We start from the raw sequence: 26699 nt of genomic DNA, 5'->3' as shown, positions 1-26699 counted from the left end.
ACATTATCATTTTCGATAGATAAATTCCGCACAGGTATAATGTTAGATGGGAAGCAACGTGCAGGTAGCTACCGTCTAAAGGTGAGCTAGCAGGCCAATGACGAGCGTTTGCTTCCGAATTTAAAAAAAATGCATTCGGGATTTTAATGGAAAATTTATGGAAAATAGTTTCTTCGATATTCCAAAGATTAGACCCTAGTTGGTTTATATCTGGCAAGATTAACTTATGAGCTTATGATACCTACTGGAATGCCGATTTTGTATATTTTGATATAATAACGTAATTAAGCAACTGTCTTTATAACTAATGTATATGATAGCAAAGTCAGCTGTATAAATTTTATGAAAAATAAGTGGAGACTATACGTAAATTTCATTTTTAATTGAATTAAATTTGTTGTCGAGTTTTAAGTGCTTGTCCGTTTTTTGGAACCACGCGGAAGGTATAATTAGATAAGCTATTTAGTAGAATTGTGGTAAAACCAAACTAGTGTAAAAAGTTGATGAATTATTAAATAATGTACAAATTGTTTTATCCGTGAGAGTAATGTTTTTACATGCATTGTATACAATGATGATTAAAATAAGGATTTGTCTGCGGTTTTACCTAATTTATTCTCGTAATATTATGGATTATTTTCAGTATGACCCAAAGAATTATTTACCTTATTTTTGTTATTATTTAATTAGAGCTTTTGAGTAGTTTATCTTATCCTCATAATTATGCTTATAATTAAAAGCAGTCAGTCATTATAATTATAACATTGCGACGCAAAAAAATAATACTGTAATAACAGAAATATTTAACTCCAAATAACATGAAGTCAATTTATATGTGAATTAAAGTTACGTGAGATTTTACTTTTAACCTGGATTTCAACCTACAACCGTGCTATTTCATGTTATTACTTTTGGTATGTTGCTATGCCATTGAAAAATAACTATTGAGCTGTTAAAACCCTAAAACTATTTGAAAGGTGTAGCATATCGTAACACACTTTCTGCATCGATATTGTGTATTATATTTTATTAGGTATGTAATAAATTCAGTAAAAAACAGTAATAATCTAGAATTTATAATTTAGCACAAGTTGTAACGATATAATTACCTGTCTAGGTATTAAGTAAGCTTGTTTTGAGTCTGCCCTCACCCCACTTTCGTTAGCCTATGTGAATGTTCGTACGAACTCCGGCAAGTCGTTCCAATTTGCAAATTTCTGGTTCCGCACCTCAAAAATTTTATATTACGAGAGCAAAAACTTGTATTCTACCAGCTATTAATAATACATGTAATGACTGTCATTCGTATATCACGTGTATGTATCTATAGATTTATTTACTTGACCTGGTTGTAGTCAACTTTTCCTCGTAATATTTAGGGATCTGATTTTTACGTAAATTCTTTCAACAAATTTACTTAAATGAAACATATAATTAGATTATTATAATTTAGTACTTAAAAAGGTCACTTGGTGTCAACTTTTGATGCTTTAAAAGTATAAGTGTAATATAAACGATACACGGACACTAAACAGCATGCATACTGAAATTGTTGTACCTATATAAGTATTCATTATTTGTGTGATATAAATAAGCTCCATAACCATCTGTTACAATGCGGAACTCTAAAAAATATCAGAGATCCGGTGTTCTGTCTATTAAATAAGCATGCGCAGGCTTTAATGCTAAGTGCCAGTAAATTGATATGTCCGTTCGGAAGTTAACTACATTAGCATATGTATATTGCATGTTCTTACACAATATGGCGATTGCACAACTTTCTGAGACACATTGGCATGTGCTGAAATGTTATGTGCTTTCTAATTGTAATCCGGCACTGTCCAACAAATAAACAAAAATATTGAGCCTTCGCCGTGAATCCAAACGACTTGATTAATTCTGCACCAGTTTATCCGTGACTCATCGCTACTTAATTATTTTGAGAGTGTTTTGTTTATATTTGTTAGTCGTGGTGCCTTACAAAAACTAGTTTTAGTAATACAATAGATATTTTGAACATTAGGTTGGGTTGCGTCAAATACTAAGGGATCCTAAATCCCGACGAATTACGAACGAAAGACAAACTTTGTTTCTATCAGCTGATAGCTGGATGATTAGTGACTGACCTGTTGGTCTAGTGGTTAGTCGCCTAGACTGCTACACCAGAGGTCGTGGGTTCTATTTCCACCCCGGACAAAAATTTGTGATGAGAGCTGTGAAGCTTTGCTTAGTTTGTGTCTAGATGGCGGTGTGTGGCTTATAACATTAATGCACACGCATGTTCGCTACTTATGTTAACGCTCTAAATTAAAATCTTAAGTACCCATTTTTTATAACAAGATATAAAAGCTCTGGCACTTCGCCAGCCTCTGGTGTAGGCTGAATATTCCTGTATTTCCCACCTTAGTTCAACAATTATGTATGCACCAAACGTTATACATGCATAACATGTTACTAGTCTTGACGTAAAACAATTTCAAATGGCATGTCGACAGGCGATAGACGGTAGCCAGTGCCGTCTCTAATTATAGAAGAGTTATTATATAATTCATTCTTCTCTATTTTCGTGTATGGCGTGACTAGTTAAGTTGACACGGGTTGCGGAATCAGGCCGCGTAAGGGCGACAGGACAGCGATGACCACTTTCTCCCGTGTACCACGAGCCCACGACAAGCGTCAGGTATAAACGACATTATTTATGTAAACGTAGTAGAGGAACGTGACCAGCTAAACTTGTTCATGACAAAATTGGTTTGATAATCACTGAGGCGACTCGTTTGCATCGTCTGATGCATATCGGAGATTAACACGTGAGCGGTGACTGTAACGACTAATCAGGGTTCTTGACCGTTTTGGGATTAAAGGATACAAGTATCGTATTTCAGATGTTTAACAAAAAGTAAAACGAGTTTTTATTGCTCTTTAATGTAAGGCATTTAATTTGTTTTATATTAAATTATAATTATTTCTAACCCTGTATGGAAAGGGTTTTTGTCCACAACATTTTTTTAATGTAAAATGATTGTCCAATAATAACGTGTGTCATTAGAAGTTACGGTATTATTGTCGTTACGGTCTTACCTACCATTCTTGATTCTACCTACGTTTCATATGAACAAAACGCACCTTAGGTAAATCAAATGACATGGGTAACAAAATATTTAAGTTGTTAATTCTGTTGAACACAGTGTAATTACTCTAAATCTCTCCAACGAGCACAACGATACAAATAAGGTACGAGAGTGCTACAGTTTAGTAACAGTACCGCAAGATTGCGATCTATACCGCACTGTTGGTTAATAAATCAAATGGTGATGGAGTAACGTATGGTTTCGGCTTTTATTGACGCCAATGACAAATGGTTTAGTGAACTCAATGGCGTAATAGCGTACTTTGTACGTCATAGTATGATTGTCTTTTAAAAAAGTCGCTCTAGCCTCTAACGGTTAATAAACAAAAGTCATTAAGAAGTTGTCGTCGCAACTCCAAGTTTCCAATCAGTTACTGCAGAACTAAACCGTTCAGTCTTTTGTTTTGTACCCATAAACTTATACGGGAAACCTTCGAATATAATGTTCATAAAATGGTTCATAAGTACGGTCCAAGTATAATGAATTGTTTTAGTATTATACTAGTCGTAAAAATCTGCATAATATTAAAATTATTGTTTTGAATAATACGAGGGTAGTTAAAGCTCGCTAAAGCACGCAGTAAATTATCTTCAATTGTGTGCAGAATCTATGTGGTTTCATTAAAGTATCGAACCATGACCTCGACCTCAAAACAAGCTCATTTGTTGCAGACGAGACACGTACCAGTGTTACGACTTAATTCTACAATAGGAAGCTATACGCACATTGATATATGCAGGCGATTTGTCTCGACCAACGTGCAACGTGCCATAATCATTAGTTCTAAGTGACATTGAGCAACGTTCTCACTTAAATCTTGAAGCCTTGAGTACTGGATGGGTGAATTTTGTGAACAAGGCTTTATATTGTGGTAGGCTGGTGACCTACAGCTACATCACTGATAACATTGTTTTGTTCCAGATACGAACATTTCACATATTGCCGCATGGTCTGTTTGTTTTATATCTCGCTCCGAAACTAAATAGAGTTCTGTCATTGTTATTCTGTGAATGCGGATAATATCGTTGTTGCATATCCAATGGCATGTAATTATACATGGTGTTGATTGTAAACAAATAATATGTTGATTGTCGAGTGAATATGGCTGGGTAATTGGATTAGCCGGTGGATGTTATGTCATGGGTGCCTTGTGTACATTGTTATTAGTTCAACAACTTTTTTAATTAACACGTCCTTTTGTGATACTGATAATTTGCATTGTTATAAAAACACGAAACAATAATTTTGTCAAATCCACACATGGGATATTCTCTTTAGTTACGCTAAGCGTATATCTGCACGACCTTAGTTCATAATTCTAGTTCGTGTTAGTGTATAGGAATATCAGACACCTCTTAAATTACATTATATTTAACACATTAGCGATATAAACGAAAAAACCTACACTCGCAGAAAAAAAAGAACGCCAGCGATATGTCTTAAACTAAAATGAAGGTATAATAATAAAGTAATTATGTTTTTTCGAAGCTTATACGTCAGGATGTTTAACAAAATAATAATTAGGTCTCATTCTATATTTTAAAATCTCATAAATTGGCAATTAATGTTTTTTTTCTTTTTGATTACATGTCACGTTCTTAATTCAATATTGTTTTCTTCCTTATTATGCCATGATTCAAAAGTGCGCAAGTTAATGTAATGAGTATTTATTTAAACATTTGTCACAAGTCTTGTTGCTTCTAGTTGTCTCTCCATAAAGGTTTGTGGGCGCAAATAAATTACATCTGTCATGTAGTTTATTGAACGTGGGTACTTTTGGCTAAGACCTTGTTCATATATCTATTGTGTGCGCTCCTTGAGGTGTTTGTATTAAGTCTATAGTCGAGGTAAATGTGCTATTATTCCTCTGGTTTTTGTTTAAATAGAATATGGAACTGACACTGAAACACTAATTTTATTTGTTCACAAAAAAGTTTAGGTAAGGATTAACTGAATCTAGTTTTATAATGACCATGCAAAACAAATTCTGAAATGTGTGAAGTATAACCTAAACAATCACATATTTTATACTATAGTTCATGAGGATTCACGGCAAATGATTATAAGACACAATTTACTACCCTATGCAACCCAACGTATATCATTAGACAATCATTAACAACCTCACGTAGTCATAATGGTACGAATATGTCTACGTCATACGAAACATCGTGACAAGACACAATTAGTGCTATAACACTGTAATGTAAGTTATTTGGACATTTGCGTGTTTCAAGAGTCACTGGCGATGTGCAATGTGACCTAACAGTGACCACTTAACAAAGAACCTTGACTGCGCTCGCGTTAACAGTTTCTGTCCTATTAAGCACAATGCTTGTGAATGAAATGCTTCATTTGATTTTATGTAAAAAGTGGATTTGTGTTGCACTGACAGTTGATCTCTGATCTCGGTTTCGGTAAATTAAATAAATCTAGACAACTTTACGTTACCATGCAACAGCTACAGAAATAGAAAAGGCGTTAAGAAAAGTCTTTAATAGATTTCTTTTAATTTGTTGTTTTAGGTGTTGTCTGACATGCATAATATTGAGAATAAAATAAAATCCTTTATACCAAATTATCTGAATTTGGTATCTACAAAAGTTTTTTTAAGTATCACTAGATTATAAGTAATTTAAGGGCGGTTCTTGTAACGTAATGTGTTTGTTTCTCATGTAAATGAGCTTTCTTCAACCTTATGGTTCAGCTGCATGGTATGCGAATCGATTGTTGAATAGTTGTTTGACACGTAGGCGACCTTGCTTGCATTCTTTCGGGGTCCCTAACTTGCCCAAACATTACCAGGTGGTCTATTACCACCTCTTAAAGTAAGGTTATTATAACTGTGCAAGAGAGATGTGTGTGCGCCGTGTAATGCACTATCCCGCTCCCGCACCAAGTAAGACTTTTTCGGCCCCCCGTTGTTAGATTCTGTTTTATTTGCTAAAAGCAATCGTTTGGAACAAGTTATAAGCTAATTGAAGGTAACTTCTTAGCAGAATGTAGAGCCACAGTTTTGGAGATATATTCATCAATTTATTTACCAAATATACATTTAACCTATGCTTATCCCATAAAGCGTAGACCATGAGTAGGTTATAAACATTTTTAAACAATGCCTCATTGATGAATAGGTTGTAATTAAATGTTATTGTGTTATAATAACTTTAAACAATAACCATATAATATGTTTTATATTTTCCCGCTTGCGTCCATGGCTTGATATCAGAGTGACCTAGACCGACATGCGACGGTCATCGCTTTCAATTTATATAGGGACGACAACTCAGTCTCAAGAGCAAGTCTTGCCGAATTAGCAGTTTAAATTTGATATCTAAGATTTATGGGTTGTAAACGACCTTTTAAATCATACAGCGTAATGCCAATATCTACAGCAAGGATAGGTACAGATAATTAGATATACAGGGTCTCAATTCCTGTATATCCGTTCCGCAAAACAGGTTAGAGGTATTGAAGCGTTTAAAATGCATTATAATTACAACTAAGCATTAAATTTCAGAGAAATTAGAATTAGTTAAAGTCGTTTGGATCTTAATAAGACTTGATAAGTGTTATTGTAATTCTGCTGAAGCTAAAATTATTTTATTAAAAAACCAGAATTCTAGAATGTCTAGAAAGCTCCAAATAGGCATAATAAAAAAGTGAACTGAAAATATAAGTATCTGTTTTATAAGTATTAGGTACGCATACCTAAAATACAACAAACATAATACCATTGATAATTATTACAAAACAGGGCGACGCGATGAATCCAATTGATAGCGCATGTAATAACGTACGTTTATGAATAATTAACTTAATTGACCCGTAATTATCAGAGTGTTTTACAACATTTTGATAATATCAGGTCCAGCCTTGTGACCCACTATTTAGACATTAACATATAGCACGATATAAAATCAATTTCTTAGTACCATACATAAATAATATCAGTGTGTTCGAAAAATGCCTCTAAAATACACATACATTTTCAATTAATGTAGTTATTATTATAAAAGTTATTCCGAAATAAAAGTATTCGTTACTTAAATATTTCTGAACCAATTTTTGTTGTATTAATAAAGAAGAGACACTAGATAGAGGTGAACACTACCTACTAATACCGCAAATCGATATGAGTTACGACGAAATATCGAAATTACTTATTAATTTGTACAGGCATGAAGGAACTAAGCTAGATCAGAATCCTCCCATCCAGTGAATGCCTTGTAAACAGGTTCGCCATTTTTGTTGCAAACGATTTCTAAACAAGTTCGGTGTTACATCCAGGAAACGTTTAATGTAAAACTTTAAGAAATGAGGAACTGCACTGACATGACTTGATAGTTTTGGACTTGTCACATTTTATAAGAAAAAGGTTCCTGATTTCACTTTTGGTATCCTGAACATTATATTTATACTCGTTTAGAAAGATGAGACAGGTAGTCGTCTCTCCTTTTCAAGTTTTATATTTAAGGTACTAGCCTTGAAATAAAAATTTTGGTGTGATACATTTAACTTGTAGAATTATTTTGTTATCCACATATGTATAAACATCTATTTTTCCACTATTGTATCTATTTGCGGGGCAGCAAAGTTGTTAAATTCTCCGTTTTTTATATCTATGAAAGTACACTACTTCAAGTCATATACTAATTATGCTGTTTATTTGATTTCTGCATCCAAGTGCTCATCAAACCATAAATTGAGTAAATTCAAATTGAACAAATAAGGATGAATCCCAAATTACATTACTAAGGCCCACAACCATAATATTTATACACAGTAAAGTAAAGATTATTAGTTCAATTGCTCCTTAATTAATTTCCTTAATTATCTCGGTATACCAAGTTTGATTATATTTCCTTATAATCATTGTTTCGTTAGTAATACAGCTTAACTCTACATTAGAGACTCATTCAAAAACGTGCGTACTACATAATTAGATGAATTTGTTCAGTAATAAATTACGCTAATTACTTGATGACGACGATAAGTTCTACCAAACTGCCTATTATAGTGGATTTCTAAAAAAAAGTGGCCCTGAGAACATTTGCCTGTTTCATTGCAACTGACGTTTCTCTCAAGTTTTTATACAAAAACGTCAAACCATGAACATTAATTGTGTATAGTTAATTGATAGAAGAAGGAAATTACATCGTTTGTAAGTTATAAATAGCTTTCGTCATCTTTTTACGAGTGTCATTGATTTTTTTTATAATACGCAGTTGAACAATCGATTGATTTAAGTAAGACTTGATAAATTACACGAGTTAAGTTCAATTTGTAGTCATTATACTTACGCATGTAGCGACAGCTAGAGAACGAGCAAATGAGGTTTAATAGGTAAACTTGAGACAACACATCATGATAATATTACTGTATAAAAGTATATATCATTTCGTAAAATTAAAGTTATGGATTTAAACTAGATCACGTAACATGTAGAGCGCAATGATATACATTTAATTACATTAGTATTAAAATTGTTAATTTCAATATATGAGGTAACTCGTATATTTAATATCTTAAATATGCAGACATGTTAATGAGAAGTATAATGCTGTGATCGAAGGTGCGTAAAGCTATTTGTCGGTAAGCACTATAGGAAGGAATTTAACTTAATGATAATATTATTGTTACATTTGCAGGTGTACCTTTAATTTGCTTAAATGAATATGGTAGGTGTAGCAATGCGTTGTTACATCTTAACTTATGCTTAAACATAAGACCTAATCATAGTTTTTATGAACGTCAAAGAAACTTATTTGTTTTTAAAAATATCACGTGTAGTACCTTCTTATCTGCGCAGCCATCAAGTGAGTATGTAGCATATAAATAAAATTTAAAACCGACCTTGAAGTGAGACATGAATTATTTCCAAAGCACGGGACAATATTAGAGGTTTTGCAACTGGGTCAAAGTAACAGATACCCATAGGTTTATGTAAAATTAGTGGGTGTATCCTAATGGTCAGCGTGAGAGTTGAAACTAGCAAACGAACTGTTAAATCGATCAGGGCTACTACTATGCGCTAATCGAGATTAACATTCAGTTCCTAACCTTATCGTATCTTCTGATCAGACTTGTCGTTGGTCAAGTATCGTGTGTGCATACTAATCGATTTTTCACACCTAACTGAGACTGTATAACTGGACCTGTTTGAATCGTGTTACTGCATCGAAAACGTTTGTATTTACAATTTTATTGACATTCTTTTAATCAATATTAAATAGGGGTGCGACTTTAGTTGAACTAATCATAATAATTCATATTTTAAGCTGTTATAAAATGAGACAAGAAACTACGTCTCTACAATATCCTGGGTTTTAGTAAATACATTATCTGTGTTACATACTTCGACAATTTACGACATTTTATGTATTACTAGATGATATAATACATTACGAGAGTATTACTTATAGCTGGTGGTCTTATAACAGATGACAGAAAGAGTTAACAGCATCGGCAACCCTGCACTCGTGCATTACGCAAGCATCAGTTAGCTGCTCGATAACTTGCTCCACATTCGCTTTGTCTCGGAGGCTCGCTGCTGCCCGCTCGCCTGCCCACAAACCCGTATATTTGTGTAATAAGCCATTTAAATAACACAGTTTCCCTTACTTTTGTATGTTACGTAATCAACCAACAGGGCAGATTAGTTCTCATAATTGTATTTCGACGGCTGCGCGTTTAAGATTTTATTGTATCGCTTATGAATTTTAATTAATGTTTACTTACGTAGGTAGTACTCGTGTTTGAAATGTTATGGTAAGCTTTCTCAGGCGATGTTTATGTCGGAAGAGTTGCGTATTGCGGCAAAAATTTGCAAGTTTTTGCAGATTCGCCCACACGCACCTACATTTCATAGTTATCTAACGCACTTCTAAATATGGTAGCAAGGTCTTTTAATTGCGCTATAAGTTTAAGATTTCATATTTTCTGCGTAAAGTATGTCCAATGGTAAAACATTAATTTTAAGATTGCTTATTTTAAATGCAAACGAAATATATCAACAAAATTATTACATAAATAACTTGTTACAGATTACTTAATGAGAAACTAGTCCATTGCAGTGGATTTTAACCATGAACTCTACTATAAACATTATGTAACTGAATCTTCTGCATCAGAATAAACTATTATAATTTTTAATTATGCTTGCTTCATATTAACGGTGTCTTTACTTTTGTAATTCTTTTCAAACTTATTTCTGCAATATGGAGCCATCTCATTATGAAGTATACCTAACGTGGAATATAAATTATATTCATTAAAACTAAAAAAATAGCACGAAACTAAACGAGACCAAATAAATGCTCTTAAAAAGGTCGTTAAAAGGGGATTGCAGTCGCTGACGTCATCTGTGAGTCACTGATATATTTTTCTATTTTTCTTACTAGTTGGACAAGGAATGCTGTCACCGTGGGCTGGTCAACTTGGGCCTACTTCACAGGTAAGCAGAGAGTTCTCGGGTGAGTCCATAAATTATATTTAAAAGGCATTCATATAATTTTGCTGGGAAAAATTAAACAGAATAGTTTTTGTGAAGTGCACTAATTTAGGACCTGTTTTACAAGGTCAGTGACCTAAAAACGACCAGATGGCAACTTGTTTGCTAATTTTAAACATTAAAAACGTGAGATATTCAGCAGTTGTGACTAATTACTAACACACAGACTTAGTATAGAGTTTGAAATAAGCAGAAGAGGTCATTTTGCGACAGACAGTATATTCAAAAGGCTAATTATGTTGTTAGTGTGTACTTACTGTTCAAATGCTGACTACTCTGTTACAAGAAACATGAACGTGTCAATTACCATTAAAGAAAAACTAAGATGAAAGAACCATATAGTACAGAGAGCTGAAATTAGTAAACAGTTTAAGTTTTGACCTGAGTCAATTATTCAGAATAGTCATATTATAAGTAGTAAGAACTAAAAGTCAGTTCAAGGAAATTGGTACTTATTGTTATAATAATATGGTATCCATGATTCGGTCTGATACTGCGTCATTGATGGATGACGTTTACTTGTCCGACATATTTGGAACTTGGGTCTACCAAGAATTACCCACGTAGCCTTGCTATCTACATACTGGTCATAGCTAATTCACGTCCCAGGAAAACTAGTTACTGAAACTAATAGTTAAGGAAGCACAAGGAACTTTCCTACATGCTAAACATTATGTTATGCAAAAACATGTTTAACGGTTCTTCCATCTAAAAGGCCGGAAGAGCATGTGTTGAAAGAGAGATATTAAATAAGTCTGCGAGAAATTACACATTTCTAACGTATTATGACTTATCACACTACAATAACAGATCGTAACAACAGCGAGCGTAAACTATCTCTCAAGAATGCGCATTGTGTAGGTGACTTGGACCACTGAGGGTCTACAATCATCACTCTGCGCAAAACTTACAATTGTAGAAGAGAGACGCCGTTACATGACATACAGCGAGTTGTCTCTTTCAATTGTATTTTCTTTCAGTGATTGTGGTAGGCCCCCTGACTTCCGAATACGCGTCGGTCGGCGTCGGGAGCAATTCTGTGCGAAAAGTTCTTTTGCCCTATTGTCGACGTGAGTCGCTGCGAACAGGTGTTGTTTAATTAGACGTGGGTATAGAATATGACTAACTATTATATTGTATTCGCTAGCTGTTGTTACATCTCCTATTGTGTTAAATGAAGGCTTCTACGTCGTTTTGTACAAAGAGAAACGCTAACAAATTGTCCGAATTTGAAATCTGCAAACGCTTTGTGAGAAAACCGTTTCCTATCGTAAATATCAAAAGGCTTGTTATGTCACTTTCGAAATCCGTATATACTATCTTGTTCCGATGTCATCGCTAATTTTGTTTAGAATATATTTTAGTGCCATTTACATATTCTGAGGTATATGCAAAGTTATGTGAAACGGTATAAGTACTGTTTGACATCAATTCCTAAATTTTATAACTTTAGCATTTAGGTCGACTAAAAAGCAATGTGTCATTGGACAAGTGTTATTATGCTGATGAATATTTAAATGTAATCGACGGTGCTAACGTTAATGTCACCTTGTATGTTAACAAATGGATTCAACAAACGGTCAAGTGAACTATAAGTTTAAAGTGCACGAAGGATAGTTTTCATAGAAATCCAAAAAGGATAAACTCGTCACTATGAATGGAAATAAAAGCCTTCTAACTAATGACAAGTGCGAAAATTATAAAAAATCAGCCGAAAATCCACAAATAGATAGGATTTAATAGCAACTCTTTATAGACTAAGACATATACGGCAATCTACATTTACGACCCGCAAACCCATAAAATTAGAACTTAGCAAAAACATAGAATCAAAAAACAGGAAAAACAAATCAAAGCAGTATCGCCGCGAATAAACGCTGTCAGGGCTATTATGGCCTATTATGTGTAAGTTTAATAACCTCATATTTGTTTGGAACTAAGTTATTATACAACACTTATTAATTTGTTAAGGTACGAGATTATATCTCGGTGTATTTCGCAATGATAAGCGTAGGATGTAATCGCATTCGGTCAAGTCAATACATTACTTTTGATTCCTATTAATAATGCTCGCAAATTGAAACATATAATTTAATGTTGATCAAGCTCGGTTTAGTGCGGATGTTATAATTATATTTATACGATTAGCGCATTAAAATTGTCACTGCATTTTTTATGATCACCGCTTGTCAAAGGATATAAACCCTGGGAAAATATCCATAAACCAATGTTATGTAAATTACATTAGCTGTTTTTTTAAGTTGATGGCACTAACGACCGTATTATGGTACGCTCGAAACATATAATTTTAGTCAGGATGCCTCATAGTTTCATACGATGTCAATGTTTAGTAATTAAATGTTGATTTACGACATGTAATTAATTTTGACGATTACATTTCAATTTGGGTTGTTGAATAGCACTCACACATTGACAATATTTTATATCGTATTTCTGTAGATCAATGCTCGACCCTTTACTTTCATTGCATTGATGAAGCTTATTTCCAATGGTAAGACGATCATAGGTCGATATTATTATCAATTTCTTCTTACCGGCCGGTACGATATTCATTACACTAGTATTCCAGTTCATACTACGGCATTCGAACATTGGATGGTCCATTTGTCCAGTGCAGCTTATTACCAAAACATACGAACTCAGGAAATAAAGATTGAGAAACAATTACGTAATCATATCGAAAACGAGTTCCATTACGTGGAATTGGGTCCTGTATGTAGGTAATTGCGAGTAGAATATTGTGACCATTGGAATACTGTTACTTTCACTCTTATGTTGGGTGACAAGTAAACAAAGTGCGGGACGGAATACCTCGTATTTGTAGATATGAAAGTAGGTTAGTAAGGAAAATTAAACTTTTTATGTATTGTTTTACTCTAGGTCTCGCTGTAGAATTGACAATTACAAATAACTAGCTGCTGCTCGCTGCTTTGCCTGCTCGTGTGTCGGTTATAGCTGCAAAATGCAGATTAAAGTAGCCTATGTATTAATTGAAGATGTCAGCTACCTCCATACAATATTTCATCGAAATTGGTTTAGCCATTTGAGCGTGAAGAGGAAACAAATATACAAACAAAAATACAGCACATTTACATACTTTCGCTTGTTTAATATTAGATTATACTTAACCCAAAATTTAAAGTTTACACTAAGTGTAGGCAAGGTTTGGTTTTTAATAGATAGTATCTACTCGATATCTTGGTTTTCTGTTATAATATGTCATAACATCTAAGAAAAATACAACAAAACAAGTCTTAGTCTTGGTTTTTATAATTTAGCAACGTTAAAGTACATGTACATAATTTTTTGTATGAAATTGGAACTGAAATTTCATAAAAATCATTTATTGAACCGTAACTTTAAGTGAAACACCTAGTTTTTTTATATCGTCAGAAAGTAAAAAATAGCCTACTTGGTTTTCAGCAATTATTTAGAAACACTTGCCCGTGTAATCTTACAAAATTAATCAGTTTGAACATCTCATGCAAAAAATTTAGAAATAAAAGTATTCAATGTACGAGTTCTATGTATTTTACTTGATTAGAGGTTTCCATTTTTATTTAAAAACACAAAAAAATGTATACAAACAAAGTACGCGAATTTACTTGCTTGTAGCTATTGCCGTTTAAGATTCAAATATTTCAATTGTATCGTAGATTAAATCTAACCAGTCATGTCCTGAACGGGCCATGTTTGCTAATATCGAAATTCGAAACTACTCTAACTAGTAAGTATCAGATCTTGTTAAGATACGACCAGCTCTTGCGTCTTAACATACAACAAGCGCATTACATTATTCAATTTATTGTTCCAACAAAATATTGGTACACGAACGTACTTCAATCCTAATTAAGAATCGAAGACAATAAAATTGTTAATTCAATTGTTCACTTTGTACTTAGCATGATATGAATATAAGGCGAGGTTCCTTTAACTTGTATGAATGTAATTGTATAGTTGGGGAAGTGAACATGACTGCAATAAATGTTTGTGAATTCATCTTCTAGAATCGAGCCATCCTCGTTTATTGTACACGAGTTTGCTCGGATCGGCCCACACTTTGCAAACTTGCTGCTTCTTAGCGTAGTAACAGCGAAATATTTTACCACCGGGAGGACTGTATGAATACTGCCTTCGTGTAGGCGACACCTGACCACTGTACCCACACCATATATCAGTGCACACACGTTTCAAGGGGACTATGTAAGTTCCACTTTTAATAATAACGCTGTCGTCAAACTTTATCGATTCTTTCATTTTTAGTCCGCTGTCGAATGGCACGTATGGATTGAGATCACAATTGACTTGTTTATCTTCACTCTCCTCACATATGAACTCATCTTGTGCTAGAATTCCGGGCTCCTTAGGCCTCGCTAAAGTTCCTGTGTCCATGAGATCCACATGTGACTCTTGATTGTCGTGTTTATGGCACACACGACCACCGTCAGAGTAAATTAAACAGTCGACTGAGTAAAATATTTTTCCGGGTATAATTTTGGATAACAACAATAATTTGTCGGAGTTTTTTAAGTAGTTGTATCTAATGTTTTCGCACCCAACGGTGTCCGTTTCAGTTATTTCTGGGAAACATGACTTTAAAGATAAGCTTGGTGACGTAAGTTCAGTCATAGACCTAAAGGTAACTGGATTGCATTCCAAGGAACAGTTGAAGAGCACGGTGTTGTTTCTTGGAATGTACGGATCATGTGATGGGATATTGTTGACATTGCTTCTACGTTTAATTCGTTCAGACACTTTGCATACTGGTTCTAGGCCCTGAAATATTTAATCCGATATAATGAACCCTACTTTTAGCGCAACGACATAAGCTCTACCAAAATTTAAAGATCTGTGGGTATCATACAATTTTAATATTTTTTTGCCATATCTTTTTGATTATTTTTTAGACTATTACGAGTTAAGTCCACTTGTAATATCCTGTTCAATTATTAAAATTTAAATACAAAGTTATCCATATCATTTAAATAAATGTCGGTGTTCCCACAGTCTGTTGAGATTGTGGAAATATTCAAGGCTAAGACAATAGCACTAATAAATTATAATGATGAAATGATACCTGGTCTATAACGCAAGTTATGTCCTTATTGTAAACCTGCAAAAAATGTTATTTCGTATAATTAGTTGTTAAAAAAATTATAAGACTAGCTTTACTTTGAGCTAGAAGTGAAGCGTATATTAAATCAAATAGATTTATTGAACGTTTTTACAATTTTTGTGGCATAACATTTTGGTAGAAGTCAGGTTTTCTTACAGCATACTTTACTTGTTAAAAAATATAGTAAATACCGTTTAGTGACCCTTACCGCGTGCACTTCATATGTGAATAGATACTGAAGAATAAACACACATAAACAAGAGAAATTCATGTTTATATTACATCACTCACGAAAATGAAAACGAACAAGGTTCGAGGAAGTCAATTCGCAATAAAATATTAACTGTTTGTCGGTTCATTTCACATTAATGTACAAACAAATTGAAAACTCACTGATAACATATTCAAGTACTACGTAAGAGACAAGAAATTACTAGCAGTTTCACTATAAAACGCAGATGCAATCTCAACGCTGCCGTAAAAGTGTAAAAATCAAGTTGTCACTTGTTATTAGTAATTATGATTGGAGATATGGGAGAAACAATTGACGATAAGCGATAAAACTTTTCGGTAGTTTTCTATGCTTAATTGTTAAGCACCAGGGCCCCGATTCTGCTAACTGGCTTTAAAATTGGATTACACAAAAATAAACAATTCAAAATTCATGATATTCACCGTCAGTGTATACTATACTACACTGAATATCCAATAATTGTGCCGGAAAAATGTGAGAATACAAAAATTGTGTCATTTTAATCCAATTTCCATTCATTCATCGGCCATTGTAAATAGCAGAATTGGGGCCCAAGACCTGTCGCCATCTTTAAAGCAGTATCGTTGCAGACATGAAAAGGAAACACTGCTGTACATTGTGTAGTAGCTTCCAAAACTGGAAAAGTCTAACAGATGCTGTTAGGCTACCAGGTCTACTAGGAATTTATGATTAGATTCTGCAAAAGCACCATTTTAGAACCCCAGCAGCCGACAGCCGTACTTAAGCAATGATACACTTACAACAGCATCTATTTCGTAAGGTCCGGTAAAAGTGGGTTCACAGAAGGTTGTTCGTAGTTTATGATTTAGCGAGATATATTATTGTAGAGTAAGGAAAATACTTGAGATAGTCCTATGTAAAATAGCGAATATTTAGTAAATTATTTCTTATATTTTTAAATATTAGCAAATATATGTAGGTATTTAAAGATATTTTTTGGTTTTGAGATTTTCTGGATGGCAGGTACGCGTTCGGTAGAAGGAAGTATTAGTAGAAGAGTATTTGTCGCGTGTATAGAATCTTAAAAGGGAAAATAGTCCTAATAGATATAATTAGGTGATAAAACTAATATACTATCAAACAAATTCCGATACAAGTACTCACCAAATAGACAACAATTAACTCCTGGTTAAACATCTTTCATCACAGTTTCGACGGTTCCTGTAACAATTAGAATAAACTTTAACTGCAGTACTTAAAATAAAAAAAGGAAAACATAGTGACGTACATATACGTTAGTGATGGAGTAAAATTAAATATCTAATTTTACTCCTCTTAATATAAGAGAAGTGTAAGTCTAATTTAATTTTGATTAATTAGCCGGGAGCCCCGTATGAGCAGCAATTTTCGCCAAATATTCCATTCTCTCTAATTTACTGGTAATCTCTACCTTTTGCACCAACGACGTGTGACGTAATGGTACAGACGATGTGACATGAATCTCTGTAAACGCATCAATACAGGAAGATGTCTAACGATATAAACATTCTAATACGTTGCGACACGTGATTGAGTCACTAACAACAACATAATTTAGTTTCGTTGGCTTAACTACATTTGAACCGTAAAATGATTGCAAAGTTTTGACAGAGTCAGTTTGAGTTTAAAACTTAAAATCATTTTCAGATTTACATTTATTTAAGTAAATATTTAGGACAAACGGATCTCGTGATAACGTTATGATCTCATGCATCAAGTGCGCGAACTTAGAGTATCTAGAACAATCTGTATAGTTTTATTTGTTTAAATAATAACAAACAATATTTAAAATATTTTTGTTTTCCATCTGTATTTTATGCTTCATAAACTTTTTATTTTTAACTTTTCCTACACATTTATGAGTAACAACTTACATTAAGCGCAGATTGTGACTGTTTCAGCGGACTAGAAATAATACTGTAATTTAGTCCTAAAAATAATCCAATAAGATACCTCAAGTTGAAGAATGCAATTTAAAAATATTTTTTTCCAAACTTAAAACAATACTTGCATCAGCACATATTCATTGCCGTCATTATTCCGTGCCGGTAAACATAAAAGCAAGCGTTTTTGGTCACAGCCTGTGTCACGTGCTCTAGTTACGGCAAGGTTGCGCGTGGGCAGTATTCTTGGGCCAATCCTAACACCATCACTTACGCCGTGACGACGGTAATCGCGGTGACATTGAGCCTGATCCAATGTCTGTGCAATTAATAACGCCTGTTTGTACGCCTGTTTGTTTGTTAAACAATTTTCTCACGCGTTCATAAATGATTTGTTGGTTTTTGGTATGGTTTGTTTTCCTAGTTCTTTATAAATATTTTCATAGTATTTGATGAACATTTGAACTGTGGAAAAGGCTACTTAACCCTTGAAAACACGTTAACAAATCTAAATTCCCTACAACAGTTCCAATTATTCAAATGTTCATGACCGTAGGCTGCTCTTGCAGAAATCCTAAATGTCTGGCATGAAGCCTTATAAGTTGTTAAACGTTTTATAGCATTATATTAATAGCAGGTAAGTAACATAGCAACGCAAGCGAAGCACTAAAAATAAACAGAAAATTTACTATCTTAAATAAATCAATCGCTATTGCTATTGCCTAATAGCTTTATGGAAAGCCTCTAGGTGGTAATGATCATAATCACTGCGTAATCACTTATTAAATAACGAGGAACTATTGGTACGTCCGTATCTCGTTTGACATGGCTGAAAAACAATAAGCTAATTTAGTGTGTGTAACCACCTACAGTGCACATACCAGATAAGGAAATAGGTATGCGGCTAATTAAACGTCGGTACTAATTAAGTAACAGCCGTGACATCACAATTTAGCATGACCAATAATGTTAATACGTAATTATTTATAAATTCTATCTATTATGGCGTTGTTTACTATAGAAAGTGTCGGTACAATGGGACATTGAATGATAGTGAAAATGCTCCCGCCGCTCGCATGACAAGTAGCTATTTGGTGTGTTTTATGCGGTTGGTCATGATCGACGTCGGAACCAAACTTAAATATGCAGTTCCGATAATATGGACACTGACTGAAATAGCTAATGCACCGCGATTGATATGAGCGTGTGTGTTAGCTTTAGTTTTCTAATTCAAGGAAGAAGATCTTGTTTTAGAGGTAGCTTATTGGGAAGAAATTGTACGTATTCATTCTTACCTTATTTTGATCAGATTTTCCCGTTCCTATACCCTTTCTGGGATATAATTAGATCTTTTTTTTATAATACTATTAAGTCGATTATAATTTTTGGTCGCTGATTTCTATTAAACAAAGTTATCTAATGTAATCTATTATCTCTGTAGTTAACAAAACACATGGGAACTGTCCAAAGCGCTTGGTTTAAAACATAAATTGTTGAGTCAAGTTGTTAGTAACCTACTCTTGTCTTGATCGTATCGTTAACGTTAAATTAATCATCACGCTACATAGTTTACGTAAGTCCATCTTATTGTTAAAACACTTCACTTGTTTTTGAGCACCTAATGAGGAAACGAGTTGTTAAATGTTGCATTAACCCTGCTGGTGTATTGTAACTTCATCTTATATAATTTCATCTAATGACACTATTTACCATTAGGGCAGTATGAGTACATGGTGTGACGTCTCTGCACATTAACTGAGAAAAGTTTAAGTGTTTAAACCTACCTCCTTATCAAGTAATAGTGTTACAATACTGGGGGCAAATTCTGCTATTTACAATGGCCGACGAATGAATGAAAATTGGCACTTTTCGTGTTATTCTAAGCATTTTTCCAACACAATAATTGGAATTTCAGTATGGGGCGGAACGCTAAAATATAATGAATTTCCAATTATATAAGTATTGGCAAAATGCTTAAGAGAATAGGCATAGTTTCAAATTTTGTAAAAATGCCATTCATTCATTGTAAAATTGGGGCACTGGAAACGAGATGGTTGTTTTATTGTATTTAGTTTCGAGTATTTTCGACTTCAAGACCAGCAACAGTACCTAACTTTACGAGATAGTAATAAAACATTCGCGAGTGTAATCATATAACCGTACAAGCGTGAAACATCACTATCGTTAATAATAGCGTGTAATGAGTGCGAACAAGTATTCGGTTAAATAATACTCAAACTATTGATTACGATAAACAGGAAATGTGTGCGAGTAACTCGATAATGTAAGGGAAGCGTGCGGCCGCGGTTACTTAGCTGTAACGTTGTAAATATATCTTAACTGGAATTCAAACGTTATGAGTGGAATAACTGTAGTGTTAGCACAATGTGATAGGAGGTAATTATTTTATATCTATAGATATATATATAGAAAATTGGTGTGTCCCGTTTTTTACTGCATGCATAAGAATATACATATTTTTTAATTTATGTCTTTTCCCTTGTGCCGTGATATCTCAGAAATGGCATTGACGGGAGTTTTATTACCAGTTAGCTGATGTTATAAAGAGTAATTAAGGCAACTATGAAGCAAGATTTTTTTTTATTTTACAGAATAAAAAAGATAAAAGAAAACTACTCTGCTACAATAAGAAAATTTATTTCTACTTTGGTGGCCGGCAAAGTTTCGATCGTAAAGATCACCCTACATACCTACCTATACTTGAATAAATGTCAATAACTAATAAAAATATCGATAAGAAATAAAAAACACTTAATTAAAGGTGACGATTATAGTAAGGAATTTATATCACAGACTTTCGATGTCTGACTCATATTCGATACACAAAATGGAACTAGTGAGCCAATGCAATTAATTAGCCAAGTTTTTATTTATTTGTTATCTTAATAAACCTGTAAAATATAGCACTTTTTATAACGATAATAATATACGTTATCCGAATAATTTGGACTTTTATGGCATAGTGGAAATGTCAGAAACACGTGACTTTTAAAACTATCTTGATATAAACTCTAACTATAAAACTTTTAAACATGAATATTTTGTACGAGGTGTAGGTTCGATCCCAACGCAGGGAAAAAGTTATATGTATTTTCTACGCTCTATGCTACAACTAAAAACAAATTTGGGAAAGCTAGATTCCAAGGAGTACAATCTGAAATCGATGCTCAAACCTTCCCTATAATTTTATTATTACTACTATTCCCTTCCCTTCATAATATAGGATGCAATTATGATGTTCGTATGAAGGCAAATCACATAGAATAAAAAAAATCAAGTTGCCAAGTCGTCACAATACTTGACTTTGATTTTGACAATTTTCTTGTATCCACTTTACCAAATCTCTAGATCAGTAATTCAATTGGGTATTGGCCGACACCTTTTACAATTTTAATATCTATGCAAGTCTCTTTTTCTACTTGCAATAAATCATTTTTAATAGTATTCAAGACAGCAGAGATGTATGCACCAATATCATTTTGCAAATATTGCGTGGATATGGTTGAGAACGAGTTTATTGACCTTATTACTGGACCACTATTATGTATTTCTGAAACACTATTTATGGACGGTGCTGTAACGATTTTGGAATTTCAACTTAGAAATACGCGAATAAATGGAATGTATCAGGTTTCTATTATTGATTTTAATTAGTAGTTATCTAGAATTTTAGCATACACACTACCTCTTAATGAGCTTTTTTATCACAACAATTAAAATTCGGGAATTTTTATGTTCTTATTTTACTACAAATTTAACGGTAAATGCTATTAAAATTACGAATTTGTTCAAGGAGGCGAAGTATCTATAATTATTATGTTATCTACGTTAAGTATTAAACAAAAGAAAATGGAAAACAATTTCCTAGTTTGTTCGGCAGTTTGGTAAAGTATTTATAAAGAGTTTTATAAATACTTTACCAATCGGACTTCCTATCGGACGTGATGTAATGTGATGCTCGGATAGCAGTGTTTTACAATGTACCATAATAAGGAAACAATAGAGTGTCGTGAACTTGGCTGTTATATACTTGTTACATATTTATTGCAAAATAAAGGCTTTGCCAGGGTATGTTTTGTAAAGTATTTGACTCTGATTATTTTATCTTATAGCAGTCAAGTCGTCCTGTGCATGTAAGCTTCACATGCAATTTTAACCCAACAGAGACTATTATAAGGCTTGCAACAGTTTCTAAAATGTTTTATTAAACTATAAACATTAAGTACTCCTAAACTTCGGAGATTATGTGTGAGATTTTGACATATTTTGTTGTATTTGTAATAACCACCGTTTAGTTTATTATCGTTAGTGTTGTAAACCCAACTTAATATCTCTTTAATGAGTATAGAAGAAATATCCTCACCGCAAGCTAATAAAATAAGATTTAAAAGAATGTTACCGAAATAAAATGTTTTTTTAATCTGAAGTTGTTATGCTGAAATCTTATGTAAAATGGAATATTAATTATTAAACATGCGTTTTGTGCTTTGTTTTTTTTATATTGAAACCAGAAATGTACATAATATTTTGTATTACACGTGTAAGACATACTTAAAATAAACTGGTCTTGTATTAAGACCATAATAACATGTATTAACTGCTAACCATACCCACTTCCTTCCTATGACTTGCAGAGCCAATTAAAGTACAGACTGTCATGACATAATTGTCTACGACATTATTACGTTATCGTAACTAGGCGGGTAAGCAGTGTGACAAACGAGTATTTGATTTATGACTGCGATATCGTTCATACGACTTTGATCTTATTATAAATCCGAAAGTTTATCTGTCGTTTCTTTTCTTTTTCCTTCACGGCTATGTTATCTTTGTGAAGTAAGTTTGGGAGGTAAGTGACAGCCTGTCCCACTTAAGAAGTGATATTTATACAAAGCGTTTTTTCGTCAACATGAATATAAAATAAACAAAAGTATGGAAATGACAGGTCAAAGTCACGTGATTTATTGCAAGGAAATGTAATTTCCATACATTTGAAATTGCTGTTTGGTATCCTAAACGACTGTAAGCCATGTCACTTGGCCTGAGGGTTTGGACCCTGTTAATGTTGGAATGACCAATTAACAGTGTATCTAATTAACCTCACGTAACGCCGTGGGTTATAGCTAATAGAATATAATTCCAGACATAAACCTGCCAGTATCGCATTGATTTATTCGATAATGATTTGTTTTAAGCTATATTTTAATTTCAAATATGACATATTGCAAATTAGTCACTGCTGTATTGTGTTATTATGTTATGTTGTATACATGTTGATAAGTTTCCTTCCTTACGTGATATTCAGGACTTACGGATTTACCTTGATAGAAAGTATCTGATATACTTAGGATGCAACGAGAAGCCAAGCTATATTCACCTCAATTTCTACGTTGACTATCTTAGTCATCCAATTTAAGCTTTCTAGTTGGGAAAATCCTTTAACACTAGTATATACAGAGGCCCTAATATTACCTTTTTAGGTAATATGTATTATCCTGGTTGTGGAAAAAGCGACAGTACTCTACACGAAGTACTACTGTGCCGTCCCTACAATAATTTCATAGCTACAATAATGCCGAACTTGATTTATTCAGAAGGTTTAATTGCACCATAATTTAAAGGCATAAAATATAAAACACCATTTATTTATTTTTTTATAGATTACGACGTATTTTCTATTTTGTGAAGAAAGGTGGAATCCGCTTTACCAGCGCACAATTTTGCTGGACCGTATTGTTCAAGTTCAAATATTCACATAATCAAAACACTACTAATCTACCCTTCACAACGTCTGAAACGTTTTTATCAAAGCAAATGTCTGAACGTCGATGAAAGTCTTTATTTATTTCGTCGAGGTTTCAATCTCTTCCGGAAAATGTTCAGTTAATAGCACTTTACTTTTACAAGTGATAGGTAGAGCACCATCACTCACTAGCTCTAGCAAAAGGTTTAAAATAATACTATTGTAATTGAAGAAGCGAGATAGCAGAATACGCGGCGAAGACCGACGTCTCTTTCACAACTGATCCAATTTTATTTTTAAAGACGTTGGTAGGCAACCTGAATGTATTTTGTAATCGACTGCAAGTGCACTTTCTTTGTGTCTGTACTTGACTCTATGTGAATGTTCGCGATTCGATTGTGCTACAGTAATTACAGCCCATTCGCGTGTTATATATTTTTTTGTTGAGGAAGTCGCTTCGTAACATCATGTTCTTTATTCAGATAACAAGATTGCATTTTAAATATTTCTGTTGGTCCCTATTCTCATAGAGATAGGTAGAAATATTTTAATTATTCTGTAAGGTGATTCTTTGATCGTATTTTTGAACATTAATTACAACTATCATTTAACTTTTGCTGCTCAATCACTTGTTAGGTACTTAAAACTACCAATAAGTTTGGTTTTTCCCTTTTTAGTTAAACATTCCATTAATATTAGAGTGATTATAATTGGAATGACAAGTCTTTTGTTCAAATATTGTTTTTGTATCTTAACGAACTATGATTGATGGTAAATAAGCAAGTTGATTGAAGGCTTAAAAGCATTTCGTTGGTAAAGGAGTCTTTGTTTATCGAAAGAACTGCTTAATTTTGTTGAATTAATGAGATATTATGTGTTCGCAACCTTGCATGTTATGCGTGATTTGCAGGTTAAAGGTAGGTACTAAAAACTAGGTTATTTTTGCTAATTCTTGTAACTAGGTAAATTGTCTAATGTAATTATAAGTACATATTAATAGAGTTTCTTCTTAATTGGTTTACTGATTGATATAGAGCAAATTAATTGACAAGAATCATTTTTGCATCACGTGTAGTGTTAACAAAATATACTTAATGAATTTCATCATAAGAGCGACAAACTATTAGCTGTTTCTCTTTTATTTGAAATTTAACAGCGACAACCTTTAGAATTTCATTAGAATTGCCTTTAACGACAATAAAAGCAAAAGTTGGACTGTTGCAGAACTCATATCAGTACTTTAAGAAGTGTCCATTTGTAGGTACTAATTCATTGCGCAAGGCCCTTGAGATTAATACATTGAATGTCAAGGGTATTTGCCATTTTGACAAGGAGCCATGTTACACATAACATGTTTTTGAAGGCCTGTTTAATTAGACCAAATGCGAAAAGGCAAAGATAAATTACATTATTTCCTAGCGTTTTTAACTTCCGGTGTGTATGTGTGTTTTTCTTCTTTTACTCAGAAAGCTTCGAATAATTAATGTTATAATGTTAATAATAAGCGCTTCCACATCGCATCATAGAGAATTTCTAGTTTGACGACGAATGAGGATTACTTCAAACAGGTATAAAAATAAATAAAATGAAGTTCAATGTCGCAAAGGACAAACAATAAAGTTTTATTTGTTTTTTATTGATTTGTTTTAACTTTGATTGATTTATGAAACATTTACGGCTAATGACCGACATAAGTATAGTTTATGATTTCTTGTTACTACTGCAACATCCTTACATGATACCTAAAGGACTAAATATTATTTAAATATCTACAATAGAAGAATATCGGTTCTAATAAATAAGTATTCAGGTTTCTTAGGTTTGGGGTAATCTTTTCATCTATTGAAGTTGAAAAGATTTTTTATTTCGAGTAGTTTTTTCAGACACTTTCAAAACAGAGTAATGTTAATCATGGAGAAGAGCCAAAATTCAATGAGAGCAATTAAAAAAATACAAAATAATTACTCCTTTTTGAATTGCTTTTATTTCTTAGATTCTTTTCCAAAAGTACCGTGGTTATTAATACAAAGTCTAAAATATTCATGCGTCTGGATGCAATTTGGTTTATTTAGGTTGGGTGTTTTAGTGGTGTCAGATGTTTTAAATTTATTTTGTTTCAATATTATTTGAAGATGCCAAGAATGCATACGACATTTGCACACCTAAAGATTAAATTAATTTTTGTTTTTATTGTTTTGAGTTTTTATTAGTTTAAAGGCGGGTTGTGAACCAGTTTCTGCATGAGGTCATAATGCATTTCTACCAAACTATTGTTATTATTAATGCGGGGTTAGTGGTTTTTGGTAAAAGTAAGTTTCATTGTTATTGTATGTTAATGTAAGCTACACTATAAGCACTACTTACTTCTTTTATCGGAACGTCTTTCGCTTAATAATGTCCAACATCAAATACTCAGTTAAGGTTTGTTTTGTCTAGATTAAGAAAGTAGAACTAACACTTCTTTTATTGTTTAACAAAGCATATTCACACCATTTTAAACAGAATCGTTACAATGGGAAATGAGGAGTGTCCTCAATACTTCCATTTAAACAAATTTTAAAACAAAAGACTAGGAGACGAAACGTCGCGTACGCGATCGCATTGAGATTGGAAATTTGAATAACGAACGCGTGTTGCGCACGCGCCGGCTTTGGTACGACTGGTGGAGGTTTCGCGCCAAAAGCACGCAGAGATAGTGGTTGCAAGTAGCCGCTGAGATTCATTCATGAATGCGAGCGTTATGCAATTATATTGTTATTGAGTTTATTGTGAGGACCATTGAATCGCGTTTGGGTCACGATTACCCGCGGGTACAGGCGGGTCATTTATTGTATCATTGCATTACAAAAGCGTTTAAAGGCTTATCGTGATAAACAAACGTATGATTATTACATAGAACCCCGACTTCCTTATCAGGTACACAAAATGCTGTATGATTTAAATAATTAAATTTTACTGCTACAGAAAATATGAAAGGTCGACCACGATCAATAAACTTACTTTTATGTAATTAAATAA

General features: G+C 33.3%; 1 protein-coding gene across 1 annotated transcript in view; it reads right to left on the bottom strand.

The window, feature by feature from the left end:
- Positions 1-26359, bottom strand: part of LOC113494962 — a 34417-nt gene extending 8058 nt beyond the window's left edge. Inside the window, exons 1-2 of the mRNA XM_026873507.1 lie at positions 26046-26359; positions 17160-17216 (exon numbers count right to left, since the gene is read on the bottom strand). Coding sequence (XP_026729308.1) covers positions 17160-17192 — 33 coding nt within the window. The 5' untranslated portion in view covers positions 17193-17216; positions 26046-26359. The remainder of the gene's footprint in view (positions 1-17159; positions 17217-26045) is intronic.
- Between the last annotated feature and the right edge of the window lie 340 nt (positions 26360-26699).

Source organism: Trichoplusia ni, chromosome 6, assembly GCF_003590095.1.
Source record: "Trichoplusia ni isolate ovarian cell line Hi5 chromosome 6, tn1, whole genome shotgun sequence".
NCBI classification, from domain to species: Eukaryota; Metazoa; Arthropoda; class Insecta; order Lepidoptera; family Noctuidae; genus Trichoplusia; species Trichoplusia ni.
This window is presented reverse-complemented; position numbering and strand designations above follow the sequence as displayed.